We start from the raw sequence: 26,988 nt of genomic DNA on the forward strand, positions 1-26,988 counted from the left end.
ACTATTAGTATTAAGATTAGTATCACCAAATGATCTGCTGGATTATATATTGGACTTTTAAGGCTGGTAAATAAATTAAATACAATTAAAATTGATATTTGGTTTTTTAAAATGTTTTTATAAAGTGGCTTTTTGACTTCAATGTATTGCAAATGATAGAGATGACAAATCAGAATGTAGAAAACTTTATTTATTTAAATTTTTGCATTTGTTGCCTTATACTTCTTTCAAATTTCTCATTTCTATTTGGGAATGTATCCAACAATTCAGAAAACCCTGTACTAGATAATCTTGTCAAAAACAAGTTTTCATTGACATTTTAATTGTATAATGTATTTAATGTGAGACTGGTTAATGCTGAATGCTGGAATTAAGGAATTTCATAACAAAGAATAATATATGAATGCAATCTTTTGTATGTTAATCTGAAGATTATAATGAAAATATCAGTTGATAAATTTATTGATATCTTGCTATATGAGGTGCATTCATGTTTTAATGTCTCCCTTTTTTTTGTGACACTTCTTGACATAATCATGGCTGCTGCAAATTCTTCTTTAGGGGTCTGTTTTGACCACTGAAAAATTGCAGATTCTAGAAAATGTGTGACTACGAAGAGTGTCCTTTATCATTGGAAAAAGCCAAAATTTGCCAGGAGCAAGGTCAGGTGAGTAGGGTGCATGAGAGACCACTTCAAAATATTCACAAAGAAACTTGTATTAACATCACCCAATGAGCTGGAGCATTGTCTTGATGGAAGAGCATGCATGCAGCTATTTCTGGCCATTTTTCTTGCAATGTTGGAAGCAATTTTCTCTTCAAAACATCTTCATAGTAAAAGAAACCCTTCTAACCTTTTTTTACCCGGTGTGGTTCTATTTTTAGAATCGCTTCGTTCTATTTACAGATTAGCAAACGTTTTCACAGCCCCTCCTGGGCTCTTCTTCAGGCTTCGTCGAATAGGCCGTTAACATTCGAAAATATTCAATTTAAATTTCTTTCCGGAATATTAGCACATGCGGCAGCTGGATATTTGTACTGCACATGCTCGATGCTCCTCTCCTTTAAACGCTGTTTTCTAGGACAACCTGCCATGCGCTCGATAGGATCATTTCGTCCTTATGATTAACGCAAGTGTTACGTAATCCAGCCTTAAATATCTGGCTTAGAAGAATACATTAGCATGACTCGATGTACGGAAGTGCAAGGGGTTTATATAGATAAATTACAATCGCGGGTCAAACGTTTTGCGAACACAAGCCTGGCCAAGAGAATGAAAATGGGAAATATAATAGTTGATGCTCCAGAAATACCGCGGTTATTTGCATTTGCAAAAACACACAAAAAAGCACAGCAACTCAGACCAGTGGTGGACAAGACTAAGGCCCCCACACGTATCTTAGAATCTTTTACTCATAACTTGCTCATCCCGCACCTGGAAGGATACCAATTCAATATAACCAACCCAGCAGAACTTATAGAAAAATTGAAGAAGATAGCAAAACCAGCTTATGCTACGGTCTTAGACTTCAGATCGTTGTTTCCGTCGATAGAACTACCACCATGTTTTTGCGAACTAAGGGACTTTCTGTTTTCGATAGTTGAGGACAACACAATGCACCAACATATTCTCGAACTAGCCCATTTGTTATGCTACGGCTCTCTTTTCCAATTTAAAGGGATCACGTACATGCAAGGCAAAGGAGTCCCGATGGGCAGCCCACTCTCGGGTGATTTGTGCGAAATGGTAATTAGGAGATTGGAAAACAATATCCTACCGCGATTCTTGCCCAGCATCTTGTTGTACAAACGTTACATAGATGACATTATTATATTTTGGAAAGTAGAACCGGACATAAAATTATTCCTCGAAGCCATAAACAGTAATCCGTACGGGCTAACATTAGAGGTGGAGCAGCACGACTCATCGAGGGTGCACTTCTTGGATATTGATATCAACTTTGAAGGAGCTAATATACTTACATCAGTATACCGAAAGCCTAGCACGTTCCACACATATATTCCTAGAAATTCATATGATCCTTTTCAATACAAAATAGCTGCCTTCCGAGCATTAGTGAGAAGGGCTCATACGCACTCCTCTACAAAAAAAGCGCTCGAAACGGAGCTCAATCATATCCAAAATATTGCTATAAGCCATGGATACAGCAAAACGCTCATTGAAAAGTTGTCTAGAAGACATGAGAACTCCCAAAAGGAAAATAAGCAAACAGCACAACCATTGAATATCAGACAGGAGGAAAATGAAAGGATACCTATCACATACAATCCAGTGCTGAAATCCATTTACAAAACCGTGGCCAACCGTCAAGGAATTAACATCGTGTACAGAAGATGTCAGACTCTCTTCAGAATATTAAGCAACGGCAAAGACCCACCAAACCCCGACAGGCTTCCGGGAGTATATATGATACCACTAGAAGATCACAGGTGCGATAGACAATTAACATACATTGGTTCCACGAAACGTGCGTTAAAAGTGAGATTAAAGGAGCACGAGTCAGACATACACCACGGTAGATACACCACGGCCCTGGCGACGTACGCGTCGGAAGAGGAGATAACGGCGGACCTGCATGCGGCAAAAATCATTATACCCAGCTATAACCCACAGCAATTGAAATGGCTAGAAGCCATAGAGATATTTAAGGCTGGATTACATAACACCTGCATTAATCATAAGGACGAAATGATCCTATCGAGCGCATGGCAGGTTGTCCTAGAAAACAGCGTTTAAAGGAGAGGAGCATCGAGCATGCGCAGTACAAATATCCAGCTGCCGCACGTGCTAATATTCCGGAAAGAAATTTAAATTGAATATTTTCGAAGGTTAACAGCCTATTCGACGAAGCCTGAAGAAGAGCCCAGGAGGGGCTGTGAAAACGTTTGCTAATCTGTAAATAGAATGAAGCGATTCTAAAAATAGAACCACACTGGGTAAAAAAAGGTTAGAAGGGTTTCTTTCATTATTACAAGTTCCGGTGAATAGAGAGATTATATATTATATATCTTGATAGAATGCAGCTGTCACTGTACTGCCCTTTGGAATGCAGTGAATGAGGATTATGCTGTCACTATCCCAAAACATGGCCACCATCATTTTCTCATCACTGTCAGTAACCTGAAATTTCTTCAGTGGTGGTGAGGCAGTGTGTTTCCATTGTGCCAACTGCTGTTTTGTCTCTGGATTGAAAAATGGCATCAATATCTCATCCATTGTGACAACTGATGAAAAGAAAGCACCATTTATGCAATTATCATATGTCAACATTGCCTGACAAGTTGCCACAGGCACATCCTTGTGGTCATCTGTCAACATTCACAGCACCCACCTAGAGGACATTTTCCTCAATCTCAGGTCTTCATGCAAGATTGTGTGCATAGATTCCAAGGAAATGTGCCAACATTCAAAGCAACATCTACACTTAATCATTGATTCTCCAAAACAACTTGCTCTATTCTGTCCCATTAGAAAATACAATAACTTGGGCACATGCTTACTACATAGGGGCCATCACCAGAATGCTGTCTTGTCATTTAGCTGAGCACCAACATTCTGTGGCAGTGGGAAGGTGTGACACTGAATTAGCCAAGATGGTCTTGTTGCATCACCACATCTCACTTTGGGACTCTTCTGTATTACTTAAGAGTTGCAGTGATGGGAACCTAGTGTTCATTTGGGAGTCACTCCTCACCACATTGTTGTCCCTATATAACTTGCCCACCCTTGAGTTGCCTGGCATTTGGGTTAATTTGTACAAGTGAATAAATAATACTAACTGCTTATCTCCACCTTTCCTACACCTCAAGTGTTTGTCTCCACATCCCAAAGCCCATGTGTGTAGACTCTGCCTGATTTTTAAAAATGTTTTTAAATTTTGTGTTCTGAGTTTTGTATTCCATTTGGTTAATACTGTTTTGTTTCTGTGCTTTAAAATTTGTTCTGAAAAAGCATTATTTGATTTCAGTTATTGCCTGAAGATGATGTTTATAGGAATGTTGAAAGTGCTTGCAAAGAATTAAAAGCTCATTAATGCCATTTTGTGTCAATTTATTCTTCTCTTTTAAATACATATGTTGGCATGATGTCCAAGTTACATTGTTGTGTAAAGGTTTTTACTTTATTTTTTAGATATAAATTAACTAATTGTTTACAAATATACACACCAATTAACTCAATATTAAGCAAATATACACCCATAATTTGACTTGATCGTTTACGACAGTTGTGGGTGTATATTTAATTAATTGTTTTTGTTGTAATTTTTGTATTTGAAGATTGTGAAAGTTTGTTAAATGATAGATAGGTTTATCAAATTTTAATTTGTATACATTTTTCCATTTTTCCTGTGGATGTTGAGTGTGATTAATGGGGATAAGCATTTCTGCCAATCTGAAAAACCATATGTTAAAGTTAAACTTTCTTTTATTTTGTTAATTTGTATAAATTACTGGGCTATGTACAATTTTGCAAGATTTTAATTTTGTTGTTAACAGTTGTAATGACAATTTTTTGGTTATTGACTTAAATTTTTATTATCTTTTTCCTGTCATTTTAAATGTCCTGTCTTTTTGTATTAATGTTCTTTCTGTACATAGATTCCTAAAATATGGATAACAAACAAACCTCTATATAGTTTACTTTTTATCTGTTTTGTGTCATTTGAAACGGCTCGTGTCTGTTTTAATAACATTATTTTAGAATATAATATACAGAAAAGAGATAACAAACTAATTCTCTTTAATGTGTACTTCATTATTCATTTATTTAATGTTTGCATTACGTTTTTGCTTGTTTCTCTTATTTCTCAAGATTATAGTGATATATGTTGGATATATGATAGATATACAGTATGTTGGATCACAAAGTAAACTTACAGTGTACTTTGTCACCCATTTTGGTATGTTTTTTTATAATACTATTTGATTACTTGCTGTTCTCTCAATTGGTTGTATGTTCCTTGAAATTTAGCATAAAATTGCAACTGAGAACTTATCACACAGGAACACAGTTCTCTTGATGGAAAAGCTTGATTTTTATTTTCTATTATGTATGTTCCTTTGTACAAAATAGAAAATATAAAATCAACTTTTTTCATCAAGAGAACTGTGTTCCTGTTTGATAGCATAAAATTGTAATTGAGAACTTAAGATTCAAGGAACACATTTTTTTTTGTAAGTTTGCATTCAACCTATTAATTATTTAGTTTTTAATAATTTTAGAAAAATCTTCCCAAAAAACCCATGTCTTTTTATTTATTTAATCCCAAAAAGGAAACCCTTTTTTCAAGTGTCATTACTGGAGCAAATGGTTTAAAAACATTTTTGTTGTAGGCATGTAAAACAATTGTATTGGTTATGTGACATTCATCTTTGCATCACATGGCATTCACACCATTCATGTTCCTCTCTTGTTGCTGATAGGTAACAAGGTATACAAATGCCAAAAAATTTAATGAATATTTGATCAATATTTAAAGAATTACTGAATCAAATGCTCAAATAAAACATTAAATTAAAAGAATTTAATATTAATAAACAATATATGTAGGCTTATGTTCAAAATTTTTAATATGGCTTATTAGGTATTGATTAAATCACATATTGTTGGCTTATTTTTTTAAACCATAATATAGCAAATTATAGCAAATTTCACTGCAGCTTAAATATATTGTACACTGAAAAGATTGATATACAAGGTGTGTTTTTTAAGTAAGTACCGTTTTGAAATTTAAAAAACACAACTGCAATTTTTAAAATAATTTTATTCTTACATGAAAGCCTGTATCTTAATCTACTTTTCAACATAATTTCCTCCAATATAAAGGCACTTTTCATATCGTACAACCAGCTTCTGAATTCCATCCTCATAGAAACTTGCTGCTGGGTTCATCAAGCCACATGTGGACAGGCATTGTCATGAAGCAAAACAATTCCCTTACTGAGCTTGCCATGCTTTTTGTTTTGGATGATGAAATTGTAAAATGTCTGTTTTCTCAAACTTTTGTAACAACTTTCTGCACCTAGTCTTCAGTAATGAGAGACAGTCACTCACTACGCTCCTTGTCATGGACATTGGTTCAGCTATCTTTAAATGCTCTAACCCATGTTCTCACCATTCCATCGCTCATAATGTTTTTTCCGTACACTTCACTAATCTGCCGATGAATGTCAGTCGCTTTCACGTCTTTTGCATAAAAAAAAAACAAATTGCCGTACGTAATTCACAATTGGTGGGATTTTCAATTGTCTGATGCATTTTAAACACACACAAACAAATGTAAAATGAACGAATGCTTCTGTAATTGCATCTGTGGCTAGCCAACAGATGTAGATACTCAGTGTACATTCATGGAACACCAACCGTAGCACTGCAGTGGTCCTATTTTAAAACAGTACTTACTTAAAAAACACGCCTCATAATATAATATGTTTCTGTTAAACAAGTGTGATATAATCAGAAACAAAAAATATTTGAAAATTGTTAATAAATAAATGTTAAAAATTAAACAATTCTTTTATTATTTTGTTTAATTATACCAATAGAACAATATTATGTTTTCACTTAAAAATATATCATGAAATTACAAATTGTAAAAATGTGACATGAAAACAAGCATTTTAATAATTTAAAAAGTAGGTGTGACCAATAAAACACAGATTTAAGCAAAAAGTCAATAGTTAAGAGAAATTCAAAAATAATATCAGAATCTCAATGTTTCCTTACCTCATTTGATTTCAAACTGGAATCGGTTTCTTTTGTTTTACCAATAGCAAGTTCTGGTTTGTTTTCACTTTATTGGACTGAATATATCAAATCATTTAAACTGTATCTTTAAACAATTAAATATAATCCTCTACAGTCTTACTCTCAGATGCATCACTTTCAAACACGTGTTTCGTTTAAACAAATATATTTATTTTTTAATGAAAATTTATTATAATTTTCTAATAATGCAAAAGAAATTACATAAAGTTTTTTTTTAGAAGTAAATATTGATATAACTCAGATTTAAATATTTTGTATTGAATATTCTAAAGTATATGTTTATGTTTTACAATATTTTAGAACCTAAATGCTAAAAATTGAAAAACCTCTTCAGTTCTTATTTAAATATGTATTAATTATTTTAATTTTAGGTTTTTTAAAAATAAGAGTAATTTTGTAATTTAGTAATTACCATATTTTTGTGTTTATAATTCACAGAAAATTGTTAAAATAAAATTAAAAACCTTTGCATAACCCGTCCCATTATATATGCAAATCTATGGGAGTAACCATTATTCTGTAGGTGAAAGTTTGTAATTGCATTTTAAAATTTGCATATAACTTGTACCCTTTCAAATTGTCTTTTAAACACAGATAATACTATATTTTTGTGTGTGGATTATCTAATAGAAATTAATGATAAAATAGCTTATAGGTTAAAGAAAAAGTCAATTATAATGAAAGTACTTGTTTTAAACATATTTCATATTAAAGATGTGTTTATTGATGTTTAAAAAATGTTTAAGTTATTTTTATTTCTGATAGGATGAAGAATTTGAAGGCTTTCCTGTCCAAGATGAGAAAACAAGGAATGCTGTTTTAAATAGAAGGAAAGAATTAAATTCGATAGATATTTATACAGATTCTTCTGTTTTTCATATTCCAGTTCGTAAAAATAAGTTACTTGAATACAACAGTCTTTCATCAACTGATATATACCAATCTACTGATACATCCAAAGAACAAACTTTTTCTTCTTCATTGTCACAATTTCAAAAAGATGACACATCTAAAAAATATAGAACTCAAAATTCAATAAGTGATAACTTTTCACATCAGTATAAAAGTAGAGGAACCTTATCCAAAACTATAGCTCGCCTAAAAGCATCAGCGGATGTTGCAGGTAGATTAGTTTCTTGTCAGCGAGGAGAACTCTGTACAATCCCTGATTGTGAAATACATAATGTTTCAGAAAATGGAGATCATACAAATTCTGCTTGTGTTGAAACTATAAATACTTCAGTTACTAAATATTTGTTAAATTCTAAAGAGAAAAATTCTGAAATTCCTTTAAAGAAACGGACTGAATTATATAGAGAAAATAAAGAAGTTAATCTTTCTTCTACTGTCATTAAAGAACAGGCAGAATCTGAAAAATATTTGTTGGCATCATCAAATTCTCCAGTATCCTCGACAGCACATCAAAATTTTACAAATATTGTGAATCAAAATGAAAGTATAGTTGGAAAAACTTTGACATTAAATTCAGTTAGTGAAACTAAAGTTGATAACAATAATTCAGATAATAAATGTGAAACTTCTGACATGCAAAAGATTGATAAAAAAATTTCTTCAGAAATGGCAAATGCTGTCAATATATCAGAATTAAATGAATGCAAGAATGATCACATATCTGTTAATTCAGATGAAAAGACACTTTCAAAAAGACAGGTGTATAATCAAAGTTCTGATGAACATTTGCCAAAAAAGAGAAAACTAAAACTAAATAATGCAATTATTACAAATGAAACTCTAAATAATATAAATGAAAATACACAGTCTGAAAAATCTTACAAAAATATTAATCCTAATGAAAATTTATTGGGTGAGTCAGTTTCATCTAGTCAATCAAAAGTAATAGACGAAATACCAGTTTCAAAATCTAACACTGAAGAACAAGTGGAAATTTCATCAGTAAACTGTACAACTCCATACTGTTTGTCAGATTCAGGAAGAAACTCTAAACTTAGTTCTTCTTGTTCAATTGAAGAACTAATTAAACGTAAAATGGTAAGTAGATATGCTGATATAATGGCCACTAAATCAAAGGATAAATTTTATTCAGAAAATGTGAAGGCATTATCAGCAACAAAATCAGAAAATATTATTCAGTTTCATAAAACTGGAAAATTAGAAAAAGTGGCTTCAAAAATAGAAAAAATTTTAAAGTCTCAATGGGAAGGAAGAATAAACACTGACTCTTCAATTCCTACACTATTTACTTCATCGTCATATAAGAAGAATAACCAACAGTGTTTGTTTTCTCAAAATAGAACTCGAAATATTTTGTGCAAACCCCGCTTACAGTTAAATCATCAGAAGCTTTTAGATCTTCACAAACCTGAAAGTGTTAAAAAACTTAATGAACAATTTAAAAAATGTGATGGCAATACACAATCTCTAGTTAAATTTCCTTTCTCTACAACTAAAACAAAAGTTGCTGCTACTCCACCACCAGCACCACCGCCACCACCCCCACCTCCACCTCCAGCACCAACACCACCACCACCTCCACCTCCAAAGGCAACTAAACCAGCTGAAGAAGGTATGTTTTTTATAATTAAAATTTTATTATAGAAGTAAATTTGAAATAAGTTCATAATTAAGACTTTTATTTATTATTTTAAGATAAAAAATGCAAAAAAATGATCTTTTTAATAAGTAAAATTTTTTTTGTTAAGTAAATTATGTCACATATTTTAATATGGTTCTTTTATTAACTGATTATTGAAAATTAGTCATTCCAATTGATTTATTGTGTCACTTTCTTAAACAAAGGAATGTAAGTAGAGTCTTTTGCATTACTTTTATTCATAATCTTAAAAATTTTCAAATTTTATGATTTATAAATGGAAGTCATTTAATTCAGAATTTGTTTTTATGCTATCTGTGTAAGTAGCAGCATTAAAATAAAAAATATGAAAAATTTTTTGAAGAATGATTTAATATATGATTTCAAGAAAATCTGAATTATAGATAATACTTGCATAGCATATAAATGTTGATCAATGTGTAATACTGATAATACTATTTGTAACATTATGATAGAGTTTTAAGCTAATCAGTTCAGAATCTTTTATAATCAAACAAACATCCAGACTCTTTGGATCTTAACGTAATTTGCTGCATCATTTGCCAAACCTCATTTAGTATTAAATATGATGTGATTTATGTTTTCAAGGCATAGCATACCAATTGTGAGAAGTATTAGAAAAGAAGTGCATCTTCTCATTTACTTTCCTCTCTCTGGTCATTGCATCCATCACAGCCAATGTGCTTAATTGGCTAAGTTTCCAAAGATGGTGAGTGACCCTAAGTGACCTGATGAGATTGTTCTTTGAGTAAAAGGAAATTTCTTTGAAAGTAGTGTTGCAATATTAACTTTATCTGAAATAAGATTACAAATTTATTTTGCAGTACACAATAAAAACATGCATATCCACATATAAATGGAGAATTTTCAGATTTCTTTTGAATTCTTCAGGTTCAGATTGATTATGGATTTTCCATTTATTTTCCATTCTTAAGCTTGATGTTTATCAATGTACTATGCTCATAATGTATATCATTAATTTTTTTAAACTAAAATAAACTTTAGAAAGTATTCAAAAGAATTGGAAGTTTTCAGCAGAATTGAAATTGGAATCTGGAGAAATTTTGTTATCATCTCATCACTAATTAAAACAAATAAAAGTTTTCATTATACATTTTGATTAATTGATTATGGTTCATGCTTAGTCTGTTATCATCAAATTCTATTACTATTTTCTGCAAAAAATGATAGTTTTTCGTGTATTAGAGTTATTGAAAACACCGAATTGAAAAAAAATTTTAAACTTTTTCTGAAAATTTTGGTGTGTAAATTATCTGTCCATCAGCTCCACTTAACATGTAGAGTTACAAATCCTAGACATTTGAAAATGTTAGTGCCATTAAAAAATTTACATTTTCAATAATACAAACTATATACAATATTGAATATAGAAGGGACAATCAAAAATCAAAACAAAATACATTTGAAATAGCAAAACATAAAATAAATTTAAAAAACCAATATATATTCTGAAGCCTGAAAATAGTATCATTTGTTTTTGACACATTTAAATAACTCAGTTATTCTATTTATGGAAGTTTATTTAAAAAAAAAGATGTCATATCTACAGTGTCACAATTTGGAGAGATCATTCATCAAATTTTGTTTCATGTATCTAAAAGCCTTTTACCGGTGCATGTATCATCACACTAAACAAAGTAATTACAAACATTTTCGAACCTTAATGGTTCTTCTTCAGGTATCGATTCCCTAATGGGATGCGCTTCAATTCAAAGTTGTGAAGAAATACGATCTGGAATGTGTCCCAACTCAAAGCGCATTCTGTTAGGGGATTGTTACCTGAAGAAGAACTGTTAAGGTTCAAAAATGTTTGTAATTACTTTGTTTAGTGTGATGATATGTGCACTGGTAAAAGGCTTTTAGATACATGCAACTTTACTGTTCTCTGGTGTAGATATTCTACAATCTTTCAAATTTTGTTTATTATTAGGAAAGAATGTCTCAGAGATTTTAGAAATGGTAAATAAAGCTTTGTAAAGAGAACAAGTTTATGAATCTTTAAGTGGTTTAAAGATGGATACAGTTCAATATAAGATTAGGCAAAGTCAGATTGATTTAAAAATTAAAAAGTTTTTAATTAAATACAAGTTTTTGTTCCAATGCTGTTAACTCAAAAACAGATGGAAATAAGATTGGAATGGAACTTTGTCAAGATCTAACTGAAATGAGGATAATAGATCTGAATTTTTAAAAAATAATAGTAACTAGTGATGAAACCTGGTGTTATCTGTGTGACCCTTTAAGAAAATACCACTTTTCAAATTGGAAGTTTCTAAGTTTGCCTCAGAAGAAGAGAATTTAGATTGACAAGTCCAAAGGTGAAATCATGCTTGAATTACTTTTTGACCAAGGAAGTATTATTCATTATGAGTTTATATCTGAAAGATGTACCATAAATAAAGAAATGTATGTAGTAATACAGGGGTATCTGGCTTAGAGGTTTAATAAAAGAAAAAGGGGTAAATTGAAAACTTATAATTTAATGAAGAACTTGTCTTCAAATACATAAACTCTGGCAATTTTTTTTACATTTGAACACACCTTAATATGTGCAACTAAGTGATGTTACAGATGTTCAACTTGTATTCCATCTCAACCATGTATTCAATAGCATGTCAGGTTGTTGATGGCCTGACAAACTTTATATCTCAGATCATTCAAGTTATGCACAGATGTACAGATGATACACTTTGTTATTTACAAAATCTAACAGGAAAAAATCCATTCGGGTAAGAACCAACCTACTGTCTGGGAAACTCCATTCAGAAATTGTTTTATCTAAATTGCATAGTGAAGAGGAGCCCACATCTTATTGAAAAATCATTTCAGGAAGAAGTTAAGGGATAGCATGAGTTGCATCATGTCGAAATATCTTGCTCCTTTGTTAATGTGCATCTATTTTTCCATTCTGCACATGTGCTGATAACTGCAGCACCAAGGTAATATATTTCTCACAAATGCCTACAAATATCAACATAAAATATACACTCATTTCCAGTCTGATATAAATACAACTCAAGTTATAAATTTTTCTTTTATCAAACATCTTAGCCGGATACTGTGTTAGGATACTTAAGAGATGTTATTAAGAGGAAGAAGCTAGACTTGTGGAAAGAATACTGGATATTATTTTATGACAATGCATCAGTGTGTCAGGCTACAATGGTGGGCATATTCCTTGCCAAGCATTCAGTAACTGAGACATCATCAATACTCACTGAATTTGCTCCTTGTGATTTTAATTTTTTTTCCAAGGTTTAAAACTAATTTGAAAGAAAACTGCTTTTCAAATGTAAAAGAGAACTAACGCAACAATTGCCTTAATTAAAGACATCTCAAAAAAAGGCTTGGGGCTCTGTTGCAATTATACATCTGCTGGAGGAAAATTGTGTAAATAGTTGGGGCTGGTATTCTGAGAAATTTGACCTGTAATCATATGTTAGTGTTATATTTTTTAAAGTAAAATATTAGTCCTAGATCTTGATCTTACCTGTATATACTAAAATGCAAATTATTTCTTTCATTGTATGTGTAATATTGAAAATTAATGGTAAATTTTATTTTAATTAATTCAGATACATCTGGAAGAAAAGATCGACCTGGAACAGCAGTTGACTCAACACCTGTAACCCAAACAGGTACATTGGCATTTACATTATCTAAATATCCAACTTCATCTTTGTATACACAAATCTAAAATTAAAAAAAATCAGTGTAATTATATTATTAAATTAAGGAATAATTAATATTATTTCTCAGCAAGCAATAAAATATAGAATTATATTTAAAATTTATTTCTTTATCATGAGATAGACTTCAATGAATGTGAAACATTATATTAAAAACATGTGAACTTAAATTTTTTTCCGGTGTGATATTGAAAATTTATATTTCTGTAAGAGGCAAGCAATCTTTTAATGTTCTGTGATATGATTTACTTAATTTATAAGTATTTTAGCTGTATTAATAAAACTGAGGATGTATTCAAGTTAATCAAATATGGTATATAAAAGTAATATATATGTTATGGACAAAGTGATTTATACGGGCATTATGAATAATGACCAACAAAATCGGGCATTGCAATTTATCAAATTGACTGGTCATTATGAATACTGCTACCAGCTAGTCAGGCAAAGTGATGATAATACATTGAGGAGTGATCATCTGACATACACTAGCCAATCAGAACTTACATCTTAGTTGTGCATGCTTATTGCATTTAGTACCGAATTTTAAATTTATATGACCAGTAGTTGATCTTTCTTCTTTGACAAAAGTAATGATCATGGAGGAATCATTAAGTGATATGAATAATCGTTTCAACAACCAATTAAATGAGTTAATAGCAGAAAAAGGTGAGAACAATCAAATTTTTACAAAATCGGCATATTTGTCAATGATACAAAAAGTGAAAGGGTCAAAAATGAAAGTAACTTCTAAGTTACCAGAAGAATATCAGTTAATAGTACTTTGAAATAATTCACAAAAAATAAATGTTTCTAAATGAAATAAGTGGAGTTTTTTTTAATCAAATTTAAAATTCGGTACTAAACACAATACGCACATACAACTGAGTGCCGATTGGCTAGCATATGTCAAATGATCACTCCTCAACTTATTATTATCACTTTGCCTGACTAGGTGATAGCAGTATTCATAATGACTGGTCAATTTGATAAATTAATCAAAATTTATCACACTGCGTGCCTTTCTGGTCATTATGAATAATGCCCGATTAATCTCTTTGTCCATAACATATATATATATATATATATATATTACTTTTATATAATATAAAAATAATATATATATATTGTGTGTATATATTATTTTTTTCAAACAAATCACATCCTTTAACTAGTAAAAAAAATCCACGAGTTGCTTGATTTTCCTCGACAACATTTGGTGCTGTCATCTGTTGTTATATTTTATTAAAAAGTTTTTACATTTTTTATTATTATAAAATGGCAAAATACTTAATTTTGAGGATAGTGATGGGTTTTATAAAAAAAAACTTGTAAATTCTAATAATGAGTAAAATCGCTAAGTCCAACCTTACTCAAGATGTGACACACAACTCTCATTTATATCCTCACCCTGTTGATCTTTCACTAAATCACCAAAATTTAATAGCATTAATCACCCCAATACACTAATCTCTCTGCAGAATTTCAGGTATTTTTGATAAAAAGCACAGAAGTTATTAAGATTCAAAGAGGGTGAACAAAATTGTGCCCCATACACTTAACAATAACACACACACACAAAAAACCCCAAATTTTTTGTATTTCTCAACATTTCAAGTTCCAGAGTCCAAAAATGTAGAAATACTGGAGGGACATTTTTTGACCAATTGCTGTATTTTCATTCTGTTATATATAACAAAGTCGGTAAGTAAAATGTTAAAAGATGTGATTTAATTTGATATTCGGGTAAGGATTTAAAATTAATGCCATTTTTTTAATAAGAAATCAATAAATATATTATAGGTTTTAATGTAAATAGAATAAATATCAATTTATAAAAGATTTGGAAATTATATGTTATTTCACTCATTTTTCAGAAGAAATGATAAAAATGGTTTTATATATGTATTTTTTTTTTAAATTAAATTTTTCAGGATGTGTCCGATTTGGTCAGCCAGGAACTATAACATGTGCTGTGTGTCGTCAAGTAAAGTATTATTCACATGTTCAAAGAAGATTTAGACAATTTAGTTGTGAGCCATGTGGAAAGTTTTTTGCACGTTTTGTGAGGAATCCAAGGCATTATTTTTGCCCTAATGGAGGTTAGTGAATCAATTTATCATTTTGACTGACTGTTCACTACTTACAAACTCAGAATAATGGAAGTATAATGCTTGATAAGTTTCTATTTATATCTAATACAATAATAATAGTAATTAAATTGGTTGTTTTCATAAAAAAAAAAGATAAAAAGAAATACAATAATTCATAATATCAAAACTATTATTAGAAAATTAAAATTAGAATTATATTAATTATTTGTTAGTTGAAATTTAATAACTAATAACCAATTAATTGAAATGGCTGATTAGCAATTATTAAAAATAAGTAAGTAAAAAGATTGATATATTATATATTAATTATATATTCTTAATATGTTGAAAATTTTGGATTTAAACTTTGCATATTACTATTAGCAATTTACTGTTTCATAAATTTGACATTTTTATCTATGAAGAATAGTAAAGAGAAAAAAATCTATACTGATTAAATATAAAAAAAAGTTTTGAAAATTGTTTTCTTGTATTTTTTTCTTTTAGAATTAAATTGATGACTGAATTTATTTGGAAATACTAGAAACTTTTATGTAATAATTACTTTTTAAAATTAATTTATAAATTAAAAATAATTTTTATATACATTTAAAATTTTGAATATAAAATTTTTATTATAAATGTTATAAGTTTTTGTTAATGCTTTGTATGAAAGTTGTTAAAAAATTTTTAAAAATACATCATTTAGAGTTCCCAAAAAAAAGAAAAGAAAAAGAAATATTTTATTTATAAAATTGTATCATATTGCATCTACTAAGAAAGTTTATTTTTATTATTGAGAATTGCAATGATCAATAAATTCCATTTTTATACTGTATAGCATATTGGTTCAACAGAGCCAGTTTGTTATATGGAAGGGGAACAGTTGAGATTGGTTACATCAAAAGCTGGAAGTAAATAGAGATACACCAAAAATTAGTAATAATTAACCTGTTTGAAATAGAATCTGATTTTATTTATGAGCAAAAAAGGAAAACATTTATGAAATTAATTTTTCAGATACTTTCAACACAATAAGAAATGGAATAATATGAAATAGCAGTAATAGTAGTTTTTATTTAGTTTTATGGTAGAAATGATGATAGGAAAGATGTGTGTCGATATCTTTATAATCATTATAATCAAAAACTAAACAATAAACATCCTTAAGTGAAGAATTAAGTCATGATATGATTCAGAAGTAATTAATAAAGTATTAGTATTTAATAAAATTTCTTAAATTTTATTATTACAAAAATTAGTATTGTTTTTGAAATATTTTTTAAAATTCTATAGAAGTAGTTTGATATATTAACATTTTCTAGTCTACAGATGAGTCTCACTTTTGCAGTTTGTTGGATGGGCTGCATTTTTAATTGGATAATCCTGTATAGAGTTATTAACATTTTATAGTTTGTTAATATGGTCAGAAGATATTAATATTCCAAAATATTCTTGCAAACGCAAATGAAAAAATTGATACTTCAAAAAGTTTTCACTGAATTGTAAACCAGTTTGGAGTATCTATTTGTTTGTTTGATGACTCTGTTGATCAAGTTGAGAATGCATATTCACTGTTAATGACTTTTGGCATTTACTTTTTTTTTTTTAAGAGACCAGGAATATTTGTTGAGATTAAAATGTCACTTGGTATACTCATTTGATTAGGATTCCGTTGATTAACATATATAAAGCTATGCTGATAGGACTTACTTTTAAAAGACTAAATAAATAAATATTTTTTTATATTTGAAAATTACTGAAGTAAAAAATGTCATTGGTGTAATGATTATTTAGAATTGGCATTCATTGTGTGTCAATGTAAGAACTTGAGTTTTGAGCAAAAAAAATTTAGATTAGATGAAAGATTTTTAAATGGTGTTGCTGATAATTAGTTTCCAGTTTGCTTTATTAACTAAACTGGAAATGATTAAATGATATAATTTTTTGCAAACATTTATAACTATAAAACTTTGTATAGTCTTTATATATAAAAATGAGGATGTTTGTTTGCTATATACTCCTAGGCCATTCTACTAATTGCTACGAAACTCGGTAGTTACGTTCACATACTTCTAATGGATCATGTCATACATCCCACCCCAAAATATTGATTGCATTTCTATATATCAATTTTTATTTACATTCAATTTTCAAGTTACATGTAGCCCCATCTATTGGCAAAAAGTTGACAAAATAATTAACTAAATATAATTCTTACAAAAAAGGATATAATTTTAAAAATTATTATATATTCTATTCACTGAATTACTGTGACAATGATATAACACGAAATAGATGAACCATTACGTCATTACTACAACAGGTAGTACATAGTACAGGTATACCTCGCCTTACGTGAATAATTGGTTCCAGGAGAGGTGACATAAGTCGAATTTACTTGTGTAGTTACAACGTAAGTCAAAACTACAGTGGAAAATGCCAATAATGAGCACTTAAAGACCGCTAAATAAGATGACAACACAGAAACACAGATGTTTTCATGTTTTGTTTTCTACGATTTATGATGATTATATTAACATTTACTGTAAATGTACATATTTTAATATGATTTTATATGCTTTTAACGCATTTCTAGTGATGATATGACTTCAGTATTTGTGGCGGACGGATGTAAAGTCAAATAAAATGACTTAAACCAGGGGTGAGCAACCTTTTTAATCAACGGGCCAATTTAAATTTTAAAATTTTTTGGCGGGCCACACACAAAGTAATATTTATTAATAATTTACAAAACTTTATTTATAATAAACATTAGAATAAAAAAATATAAAATTTAAAAAAAAGTAAAGATTTCATATACAAATTTTAATGCAAAATATGTTTTAAAACAAACAAGAAAAGAACAGAAAAACGAATTTACTTGAAATTTTTAATGAGAAATTTGGCACTGTTTTTTCGATACAAGCTGATCAATATCAGCCGGAATTGATGAGGTAGCTACACATACGCAGCTTTCTAATCGTGCATCACTCAGTCTTGATCAGTGGTCATTTTTGATTAATTTCATGGTTGAAAATAATTGTTCGCAAACATACGTACTTCCGAACAGAGACACCATTTGCTTTGCATTTTTCGTCAAAAGCGGAAATTTCTCAGGGCTCACATAAGATTTATAAAAATTTTCGATGTTTACTGAGAAAAATACATTTTTTAAATCGGTATTATTCTGAATGTCAATCACTTCCATTTGAAAGTCTTCGGGAACTGTATCCACATCGATATTAAATGGCGAGGAAAACATTTTCATGGAAACCGCTGTCTTCTCAGCTTTGAACATTTGGAATCGTAATTGAAATTCGTTGATTAAAATGTCTATATATTGTGCGTATTTTTGAGAAGTAGTAACGTTTTCTTTTTCTAAATGTGGAAAGTGGGACACATTATTCTGCAAAAGATGCTGTTTCCACAATTTTAATTTGCGCTCAAAACCCTGAATTTTATCATACAAATTGTGAATAAACTGTCCTTTGCCTTGAAGTTCCACATTAAGATCATTGAGATGCTGAGTCATGTCGATAAGAAACCCAAAAGCGCACATCCATTCTTTATTACCAAAATGAGGAAAGTCATATCCCTTCATATCCAAGAACAATTGTATTTCGCTTTTTAAGTTGTATACTCTTTTTAGCATTGCACCTCTACTAAGCCAACGTACTTCGGTATTAAAAACCACATCGCCATATTCAGTTTCTAAATCTTTCAGGAATTCTTTAAATTCACGGTGATTTAACGCGCGCGACTTTATAAAATTGATTAGTTAAATTATTAGTACTGTGACATTTGGCCAACTCAATCTTTTCGCACACAAATTTTCCTGGTGAATTATGCAGTGGTTAACGAATATTTCCCTTCCTGTGACCTTCTTAATGTCTTGAAATAGCCTTCCCGATACTCCTACCTCCATGCTTGACATTGCTCGTGCTCCATCTGTCGATATACCAATAATCTTTTCTAATAAAATTGAAAAATTTTCCAACACAGACTTTAGTTCATCGTACAGGTCTTTGCCGGTTGTAGTCCCTTGCATTGGAATCAGTGAACACAATTCTTCGGTAATATTAAATTTGGTGTCAATACCACGTATAAATATAGCCAGTTGTGCTTTATCGCTAATATCGCAACTCTCATCAAGTGCCAAAGAACAGTATTCGAATTTTGCAATGCGTTCACGAAGCGTTGTTGCTATGTTCTCGGACAAGTCTTCAATTCTCCTTGCAATGGTGAATTTTGATAAACTAATGTTTGAAATAGCATTTCCTGATAAAATAAATATTATTTCTGCAACAGCAGTCAGACATTCTTTTATCATCTCTCCATCCACAAAGGGTTTCATTTTTTTTGCCAGTATTTGACTGACAACAAAACTAGCCTTTACTGCGGTATTTGATAAAATAGCTTGATTTTTAAAAATAGCCTGTTGATTTCCCAAGTTTTTCTCCATTTGATTAAACTTGTCTATCCGGAGTTGTCCTGTTAAGTTTTTATATTGTTGTTCATGTTTTGTATTGTAATGCCTTTTTATGTTATATTCTTTTAATGTCGACACAGTCTCTGAGCATATTAAGCATACAGCTTTATCTTTGACGAAAGTGAAAAAATAATCAAATTTCCACTTTTCTTGGAAATGCCTGTGCTCATCCGCAACCTTCCGTTTTTTTTGTTTGCTTTTCAGACATGCTATTATGGATTAAAAATTTGAAGGTTAAAAAATTTGTAAGAAAACTTAATTTTCAATAAAAAAAACTCTAATATTACCTTTTTGACAATAATATTGCACTCACGCCTTTCAAGAAACACAAGAATTGCTAAAATTGCTAGTTAACAGCTTACCAGTCTGACTGATTGTGTGACAGAAGCAAACACAAACAAGCACAGACACAACGCGTTCGTATTGCATGTTTAAACAAGTCGCCGACAAGTGAGTAACTCGTCACAAAAAAATTGTTTCGGTTTAGTATGTACTACCATTTTATTATAATTAATTTTTTAACAATATATTGATGGGAGAAAGTCGATAAAATAAATCAAATTTTAGAAATGCTTGGTGGGCCGCGTGTTGCTCATCCCTGACTTCAACTTGATTTTTATTTTTTCCATATACTTTTTTGACAAACGACGTATAATCGAGAATGACGTAACTCAAAACGACTTAACTCGAGGTATACCTGTACTTGCCTGTGTGGAGTGTAGTAGTGTTTTGCCTCTGTAAATCATACTTTTCCTATTAGCAATAGAGTTGTGCCAGTTACGTATGTAACTCTGCTCAGGGAAAAATTTTTCATATTGAAATAACGTGACTTACAGTAAAAATTTAAAATTCATATATATGTAATCTGGTCCTTTTCTCTTACGATTTCCATGTTTGGTCTCAACTTTCATCTATCAAACTATTCTCAAGATTAAGGAAGGTCAGGAATGGACAGATGACTGGGGATTTATAGCTCTGCAATTTTTTCAAATTTCAGCCCAATAAATATACTCCAGTAACCGAGTGGATGAAACCACCAAACATTGGTAGTTGGTTTTGGGTTCGTGCATGGCCAACGGATTGGCCATGTGGAGTTTTCTGGGTTTTTTTCGTGTTAGTAACATTTCAGTTGGGCCAGCTTTACATAAATGTCTTTTTGGGATGCATCCTCCTTGGCAGATTGTTTGTGTTTTGTGTTGCCATAACCAAATAAACCAAACTAATTCTACTGAGTGATTATTTATTGTGACATAGTCACAATGCTGGGCTACAATTTTTTGTCGCAATGTTGTCAATTCTTTTTTTGGTTGTGGTCCTGCCCCTGCACATCATACTTTTCCTGTTAGCAATAGAGTTGTTTGGTCACCTATCTAACTTCGTTTGGGGGAACTTTTGAATTGAAGTAACATGACTTCCAATCCAGATTAACTATATATGAACTTCCATGGAATGGAAGTTCATATATAGTTAATCTGGACTTCCTGCTCTAAGCTTTCCATATTTGGCTTGATTTTCATTTATCTACCATCTTTCTCAAGATTAAGGAAGGACAGACAGTCGGAGGGAGGACAGTGGAAATTTTTAGGTCTACAGTTTTTTCAAATTACAGATCAATCATTTTTCTATAAAACATGATATTTACAAGAACACACTTTCCAGTAGTTTATACAATCTATTGCAAAAATATAAACACTTTATCATCACATAAAAGCAATTATTCTCGCATTTTTACAAGATTTTTTTTTATTTAAACAAGTTTATATCAAGTCTTTTGATCATTAAGGTTAGCAACTTTGATCACATATGGGGCCATCACAACCTGTCTAACACAGATCATTTTTCAAACTTTTAATATAGACCAGTATTAATTAATAGTGGTTGACCATCCTCTCTTTCGGGAGGCAGTCAATGACTACTTTTGGTTGAATTACTTAGACTCTCTTCTTCAACACTTCCTTCCTCCTATTGGACCTATCTGTATGGTGGCATTCAAATAGGAAAATTACACAATATGAGGTTACCAGCCTGCATAAAATAAGATTTAAGTTGTTTTTGGGTTGCTTAGTTTAAATATTTGGTTCGTTTTTGTTTTTTTTGCAAAATTTGATTGGTTGGCAGGTTACCATTTGATATTCGCTGTGAATGGCACAAGTTCTTAAAGTTAACATTAGGAAAAAATATCATATCTGGAAAAATTTTAAATATTATATTTTCAATTGGTACTTGACCAGTTTTGTACCATCTGAGTATTGTGATAAATGTGACAATGTAGGATAAAATAATCAAATTCTTTATATGCTTTTTGTTTTAATGTTTGTATAGTATAGTATTTTACGTATACAACTACAAAGGTTATCTTAGGTAAGGGTTTATCACACTGAGTGACCAATCTAACACATTTTAAAAATTCTTTATTTGTCTACTTGGTGTGATAAACTCTCTCGTAAGATAATCTTTGTAATTATAAACAATACTGTAATATAATATAATAGAAAGATTAGAAGTATGAAATAATCTAATAATCTTAATCTTTGCTGTTATTTTTTGCCCAGGTAACGCAGGGCTCATCTGCTAGTTTATTACAAAACTTTGTAAAATTAAGTTGGTTGTTTTTGTCCTTAATTGATTGTTATTAAAAAAGTAGCATTATTTATTATTGTCTTTATTTGATTTTGAGGAAATTTCCTCAATTGTTCTTATTTTTGAAATTGTATATTTGTATTTGCATTTCTTGTAGTATTTGTATTACTTGGTTATTTGATAAATAAATTTTTTTAAATATTTGGCTTCAGAGAAATTATTTCATTTTTATTTATTTCTATCAGATTTACTGTTAAAAAATACCAAATTACCAGTATCTTTACCGATGCATTTTTAACTGTAACTGTAATGCAATTCCTATACTCTGCAGTTTACTCTCTGACTCAAAGTGATGAATCCATGTTTCATTACCAGTGATGATTCTGTCTTATAAGGTGTTACATTTCTTTCCACAAAAATCTAAATATTGTTGACAGATACATTTGTTTATACAACATTTTAGGTTTTCAGCAGACTTTATTAAACCCAAGTTGGTTATGAATGATTTTATAGGCAGAACCATGACTAATTTGCAGACAATTTGTCACTTTGTTAATAGTCATTTGTCTGTCAGAGAGCTATGTGTGCATTCTCAAGATTGTCCTCATTTGTGACTGTGACATGTGAACTCCTTCCTCATGCATAACAGTTGTGTGACCATTTTTGAATTTTTAATCCATTCATAAATGCTGTTGCAGCAAACTACTGTGCTGAAAGTCTTTGATGGATTATGGTCCCTGATACATCTGACCATAAAAACTGGATCATAAATGCAGGTTCTCCACTTAGCATGATTTTGAGGTGACTCAGTTGCCTTTGTCAATGCTTATGTGCAGTAAAATTGTCATCTGGTTAGAATTGCCTTTAAGTACTTTGACAGAATACTGGATCAATGTATATTTTTGCATGATGATTCTGGTGCAATCAATAAGCATTCAGCATCCACAATTCCAAATTGTGCACAACATCATATTTCTACCCTTTGTTCTTAACATTACATACAGCATTTTTGCATTTTCAAAAAAAATGCAAAAATAAAAATAAATAAATAACAAATATTAGATGGTCTGATACTGCTGTTGAAAAACGATTTGAGGATAAGATGCCATCCTATTCTTTTACAAAAAAAGACTCAAATTATAGAATGAGAATTTAAAAATAGAAGCATGTAAGCGAATGACTTTAAATAGTAACATGTCAGATAAGACGTTAGTATTAAATGTTGAAAAATTAAGTAGGAAAATGTAAAATGTCATTTTAAGTTGAAAGTTTTGATGCCATTTTTAAAAATTTTCACATTTCATTGCAAAATGCCTTCCATTTCATGTAAAGTGTGTAGGCATGTAGGGCAGCAGTTGCATCACTCTATAAATCATCAGATGATGGCAATGTGATTATGCTAAGTGAGGTATGATAATTGGCTCTTTTTTAGTGTGCACAGAAATTGGTTTTTGGGAAAAAATCTCTTGTCAAGCCAACTGTCATAAATCTTTAAATTATATAATACCTACTAAATAAAAATTGGCACTCAATTTATTTTATTGGCATGTCATAAAGAAAAGATGTATTGTTAGTTCTAGGTAAGGAGAGAATTCATAAATGTGAGAAGCTGTAAAGTGGAAAACTGTTATATAGACTTTTGCATTTTACATACTGTATTTGGTTTAATATAGATTTTGGATTATAGTAAATTTCAAAATGTTAGGAAGTAGTAGTAATTTTTTAATATGTATGTATAATTTTTCAGGAACATGTGTTATTGCATCAACTGGTTCAGATTCTTCTGAAAATAAATGGGTTACTCCAAGTTCACGTTGTAAAGCATGCTGGTTAAAAATATGCCTAGAGAAATTTGTTGTACCTTCTCATTTACAAGAGCAACTTGTAGATTTCTTTCCAACATTAGGTAAGTTATAAAACTATGTATTTTATTTAATTTTTTACAGTAATTAATGTTAATTACTAGCATTACTAGTTAATTACTAGTATTATCCTAATATTTACACATTCTATAAATCAGTTGACTATGTGCTATTTTTTTAAACTTAAATGTTCTAACTTTAAATTTTCCAAATTGTAGTAAAAAGATTCAATAAAAACTATTTAACTACAGCCTTTTTTTGTTTTTCAGTATTGTATATTCTCTAATCTTCTGCTTTAATCTGAAAACAAAAGATTAGGATTGATAAAGTCAAGGATTCCTTGAATTTATCAACCTTGATTTTCCCTCTTGATTCTTGCCTTGTTTTTTTTGATAATAAATAAATAAATCTGATTCTTCATACATCAGTTTCTTAGATGAGATGTACTTATAATGTGCAAATTTACAAAAGTATGAACTGTCATATACATAACCCATTGAACTAATAATTTTTAATAAATCATTTTCAATCAACCCCAAAATGCCTTATCAACCCCATGGGGATTCCTGATTTAAAATAATGCCTTTTATGGTAATTATATTTTTTGTTCTATGTTTTTAATAGAAAAAATCTCTTCATTAATGTCATTCAAAGTTAAATGGAATCTAACTATCATAGTTTAAATTGATCTTGATCAACTGTAAAAATCTATGAAACATTTTTTATCATTAAATATTTTATCTATATCCGACATAATTAATCAGAATATTTTATTTCTTATATATTTGTATAAGAGTGTAAACAAATATTAATACTTAATTTATATAAATATTTTTGTTTATATTCTTATATCCTTGTAAAGCATGTTCTTATTCTTAAAACTGTTTTACATAAAAATTAGTTTTATGAATTCAATAAATTATACATTAAATAATTAAACTGTCTTTCTATGTTAAAATTCTTTAATGTTGAAATTAGCACTTTGATGATGATGTAACTACCAGACTAGTGATAATTCTATCAGCTGTAGATGCTAAATTGGCTATTAACAAAACATTAGGTTGTTTACCAGTTAATTTTTAATGTTTCTACAAATATGATGTCATATCTCTCTATCCTTTGGTACCAAACTTTGAAGCAGTAATATTAGCCAACACTCTTCTGAAAAATGGCTTCACAACACAACAGATTTTAGATCTATGAGAAGCCTTTTATTAATAACTGAAAATAATTATTTCAGTTTTAACAATCAAACATATTTATAAAAACAAGGTATATCCATGAGGTTCCCTCTTTCAGCCATCTTATCAGAATTAATCATGAAAAACATCAAATTTAAAAATATTGTTAATGTATAAAACATGTTGTTTTCTATGTTAACAAGATGTTGTCTACGTACCTAATGTATAGAACTGGAAAGTTCTATATATTAGGTATGTAGACAACATCTTGTTAGCATGGGATGGATCATATGAAGACCTTTAAAACAGCTCTTGTCCTCCGTATATCCATCAATATCATTTATTTTAGATGATGAGAAAGACAACAGTATTGCTTTTATAGATCTTTTTATCTGTAGTATTCTATTATGTATTAGCTACATAGTACATCACAAATTTGATTTATATCCATACATTATCGCTGCTGGTTCATTTCAACCAGTTAAATATATAAATAATGCGATATCTGCTCTTATACACAGGACCTATTTATACCCTTCCTGTGAAGAAGGGTATAAGTATCTTGCATGTAAAGAACTGCAGATAATATCTACTGCAGTTCAGAAAGCAGGTTACACACATTAAATTCAGACACATCAAAAATCATGTATAGATTTCTCTTTCCTCCCACATCTCTACATAATAGAAATGAAAAATTAACCTTTGTGAGCCCATATTTTCCATTCTTAGGTCCTATCACATTATGAATTGCAAGAGTTTTTAAAAAGTAGGCTTATCCTTCCAATCAAGTCTCAGCCTCCATTATATAGATTACTTTGTAATGACCGGGATATTTTTTCAATATTAGAGAAGTCAGGCATTTATGTAATTCCTTTATAGCAAATAAGCACAAACTCAAGGCTACATTACATAGAGGCTACAAACAGAAAACTTTCATTTTGACTGATAGAACATCAGAGAGATATCGAGAACAGCAGATGTACCACAGAATTATCAAAAAATTATTGGATTATGATCTTATACCTTTATGGGCTGAAACATCATTACTCAAACAATGTGTTGAGTGCAAATCTATCTTCATTTGGGAATCATTAACATATCATCAACATCTGCAATAGAACTATGTAACAAACATACTTTAGAAATCCCAAACATATTGATCACACTATTTAAGCTTTTAAATGAGTATCATCATACATTAAATTACATGATACAAAAAATTAAATTTACATTTTTATATTATTTTTATTCATAAGTATTGTTCTAGTTACATTTTACTCCCATTTTTTGTAATTTACATTAGTGATTATTTGTAACATTCTTTTATCCTCCTTTAAAATTGTTATATTTTTAATATTTTACATTTACATTTACAATCAAATTTTGATATTTACAACTTTGTATTCTTTCAGTAAAATGTTTTTATAATGGTAATTTTAAAACATTCTATTTTAACCAGAAGGCATCAATGTGATATTGAAAGTACTAGTTTTTATTAAGGCTAAAGTGATAATTCTGTTATCATCAAGGCCCACCAGTGGCCAAGTGGTCTTCACACCCTGAACACTGGGAGTTTGGTTGTGGTTCGATCCTCACTTGGACAAGCTGGCCACATGGAGTTTTCCAGGTTTTCTCCATGTCTGTAACGCCTAAATATGGGCCAGTTTCCCTTATAAAAGACCTCGTG

General features: G+C 30.1%; 1 protein-coding gene across 2 annotated transcripts in view; it reads left to right on the forward strand.

The window, feature by feature from the left end:
- LOC136977667 (uncharacterized) overlaps positions 1 to 26,988 on the forward strand; it is an 86,033-nt gene that overhangs the window by 15,303 nt on the left and 43,742 nt on the right. For both annotated transcript variants that reach the window (XM_067273201.1, XM_067273200.1), the window contains exons 2-5: positions 7,556 to 9,335; positions 12,980 to 13,042; positions 15,028 to 15,195; positions 24,006 to 24,164. In XM_067273201.1, the coding sequence (XP_067129302.1) occupies positions 7,556 to 9,335; positions 12,980 to 13,042; positions 15,028 to 15,195; positions 24,006 to 24,164 (2,170 nt within the window). The remainder of the gene's footprint in view (positions 1 to 7,555; positions 9,336 to 12,979; positions 13,043 to 15,027; positions 15,196 to 24,005; positions 24,165 to 26,988) is intronic.

The sequence above is a fragment of the Centruroides vittatus genome, unplaced genomic scaffold, assembly GCF_030686945.1.
Source record: "Centruroides vittatus isolate TY-2023 unplaced genomic scaffold, ASM3068694v2 contig_466, whole genome shotgun sequence".
NCBI classification, from domain to species: domain Eukaryota; kingdom Metazoa; phylum Arthropoda; class Arachnida; order Scorpiones; family Buthidae; genus Centruroides; species Centruroides vittatus.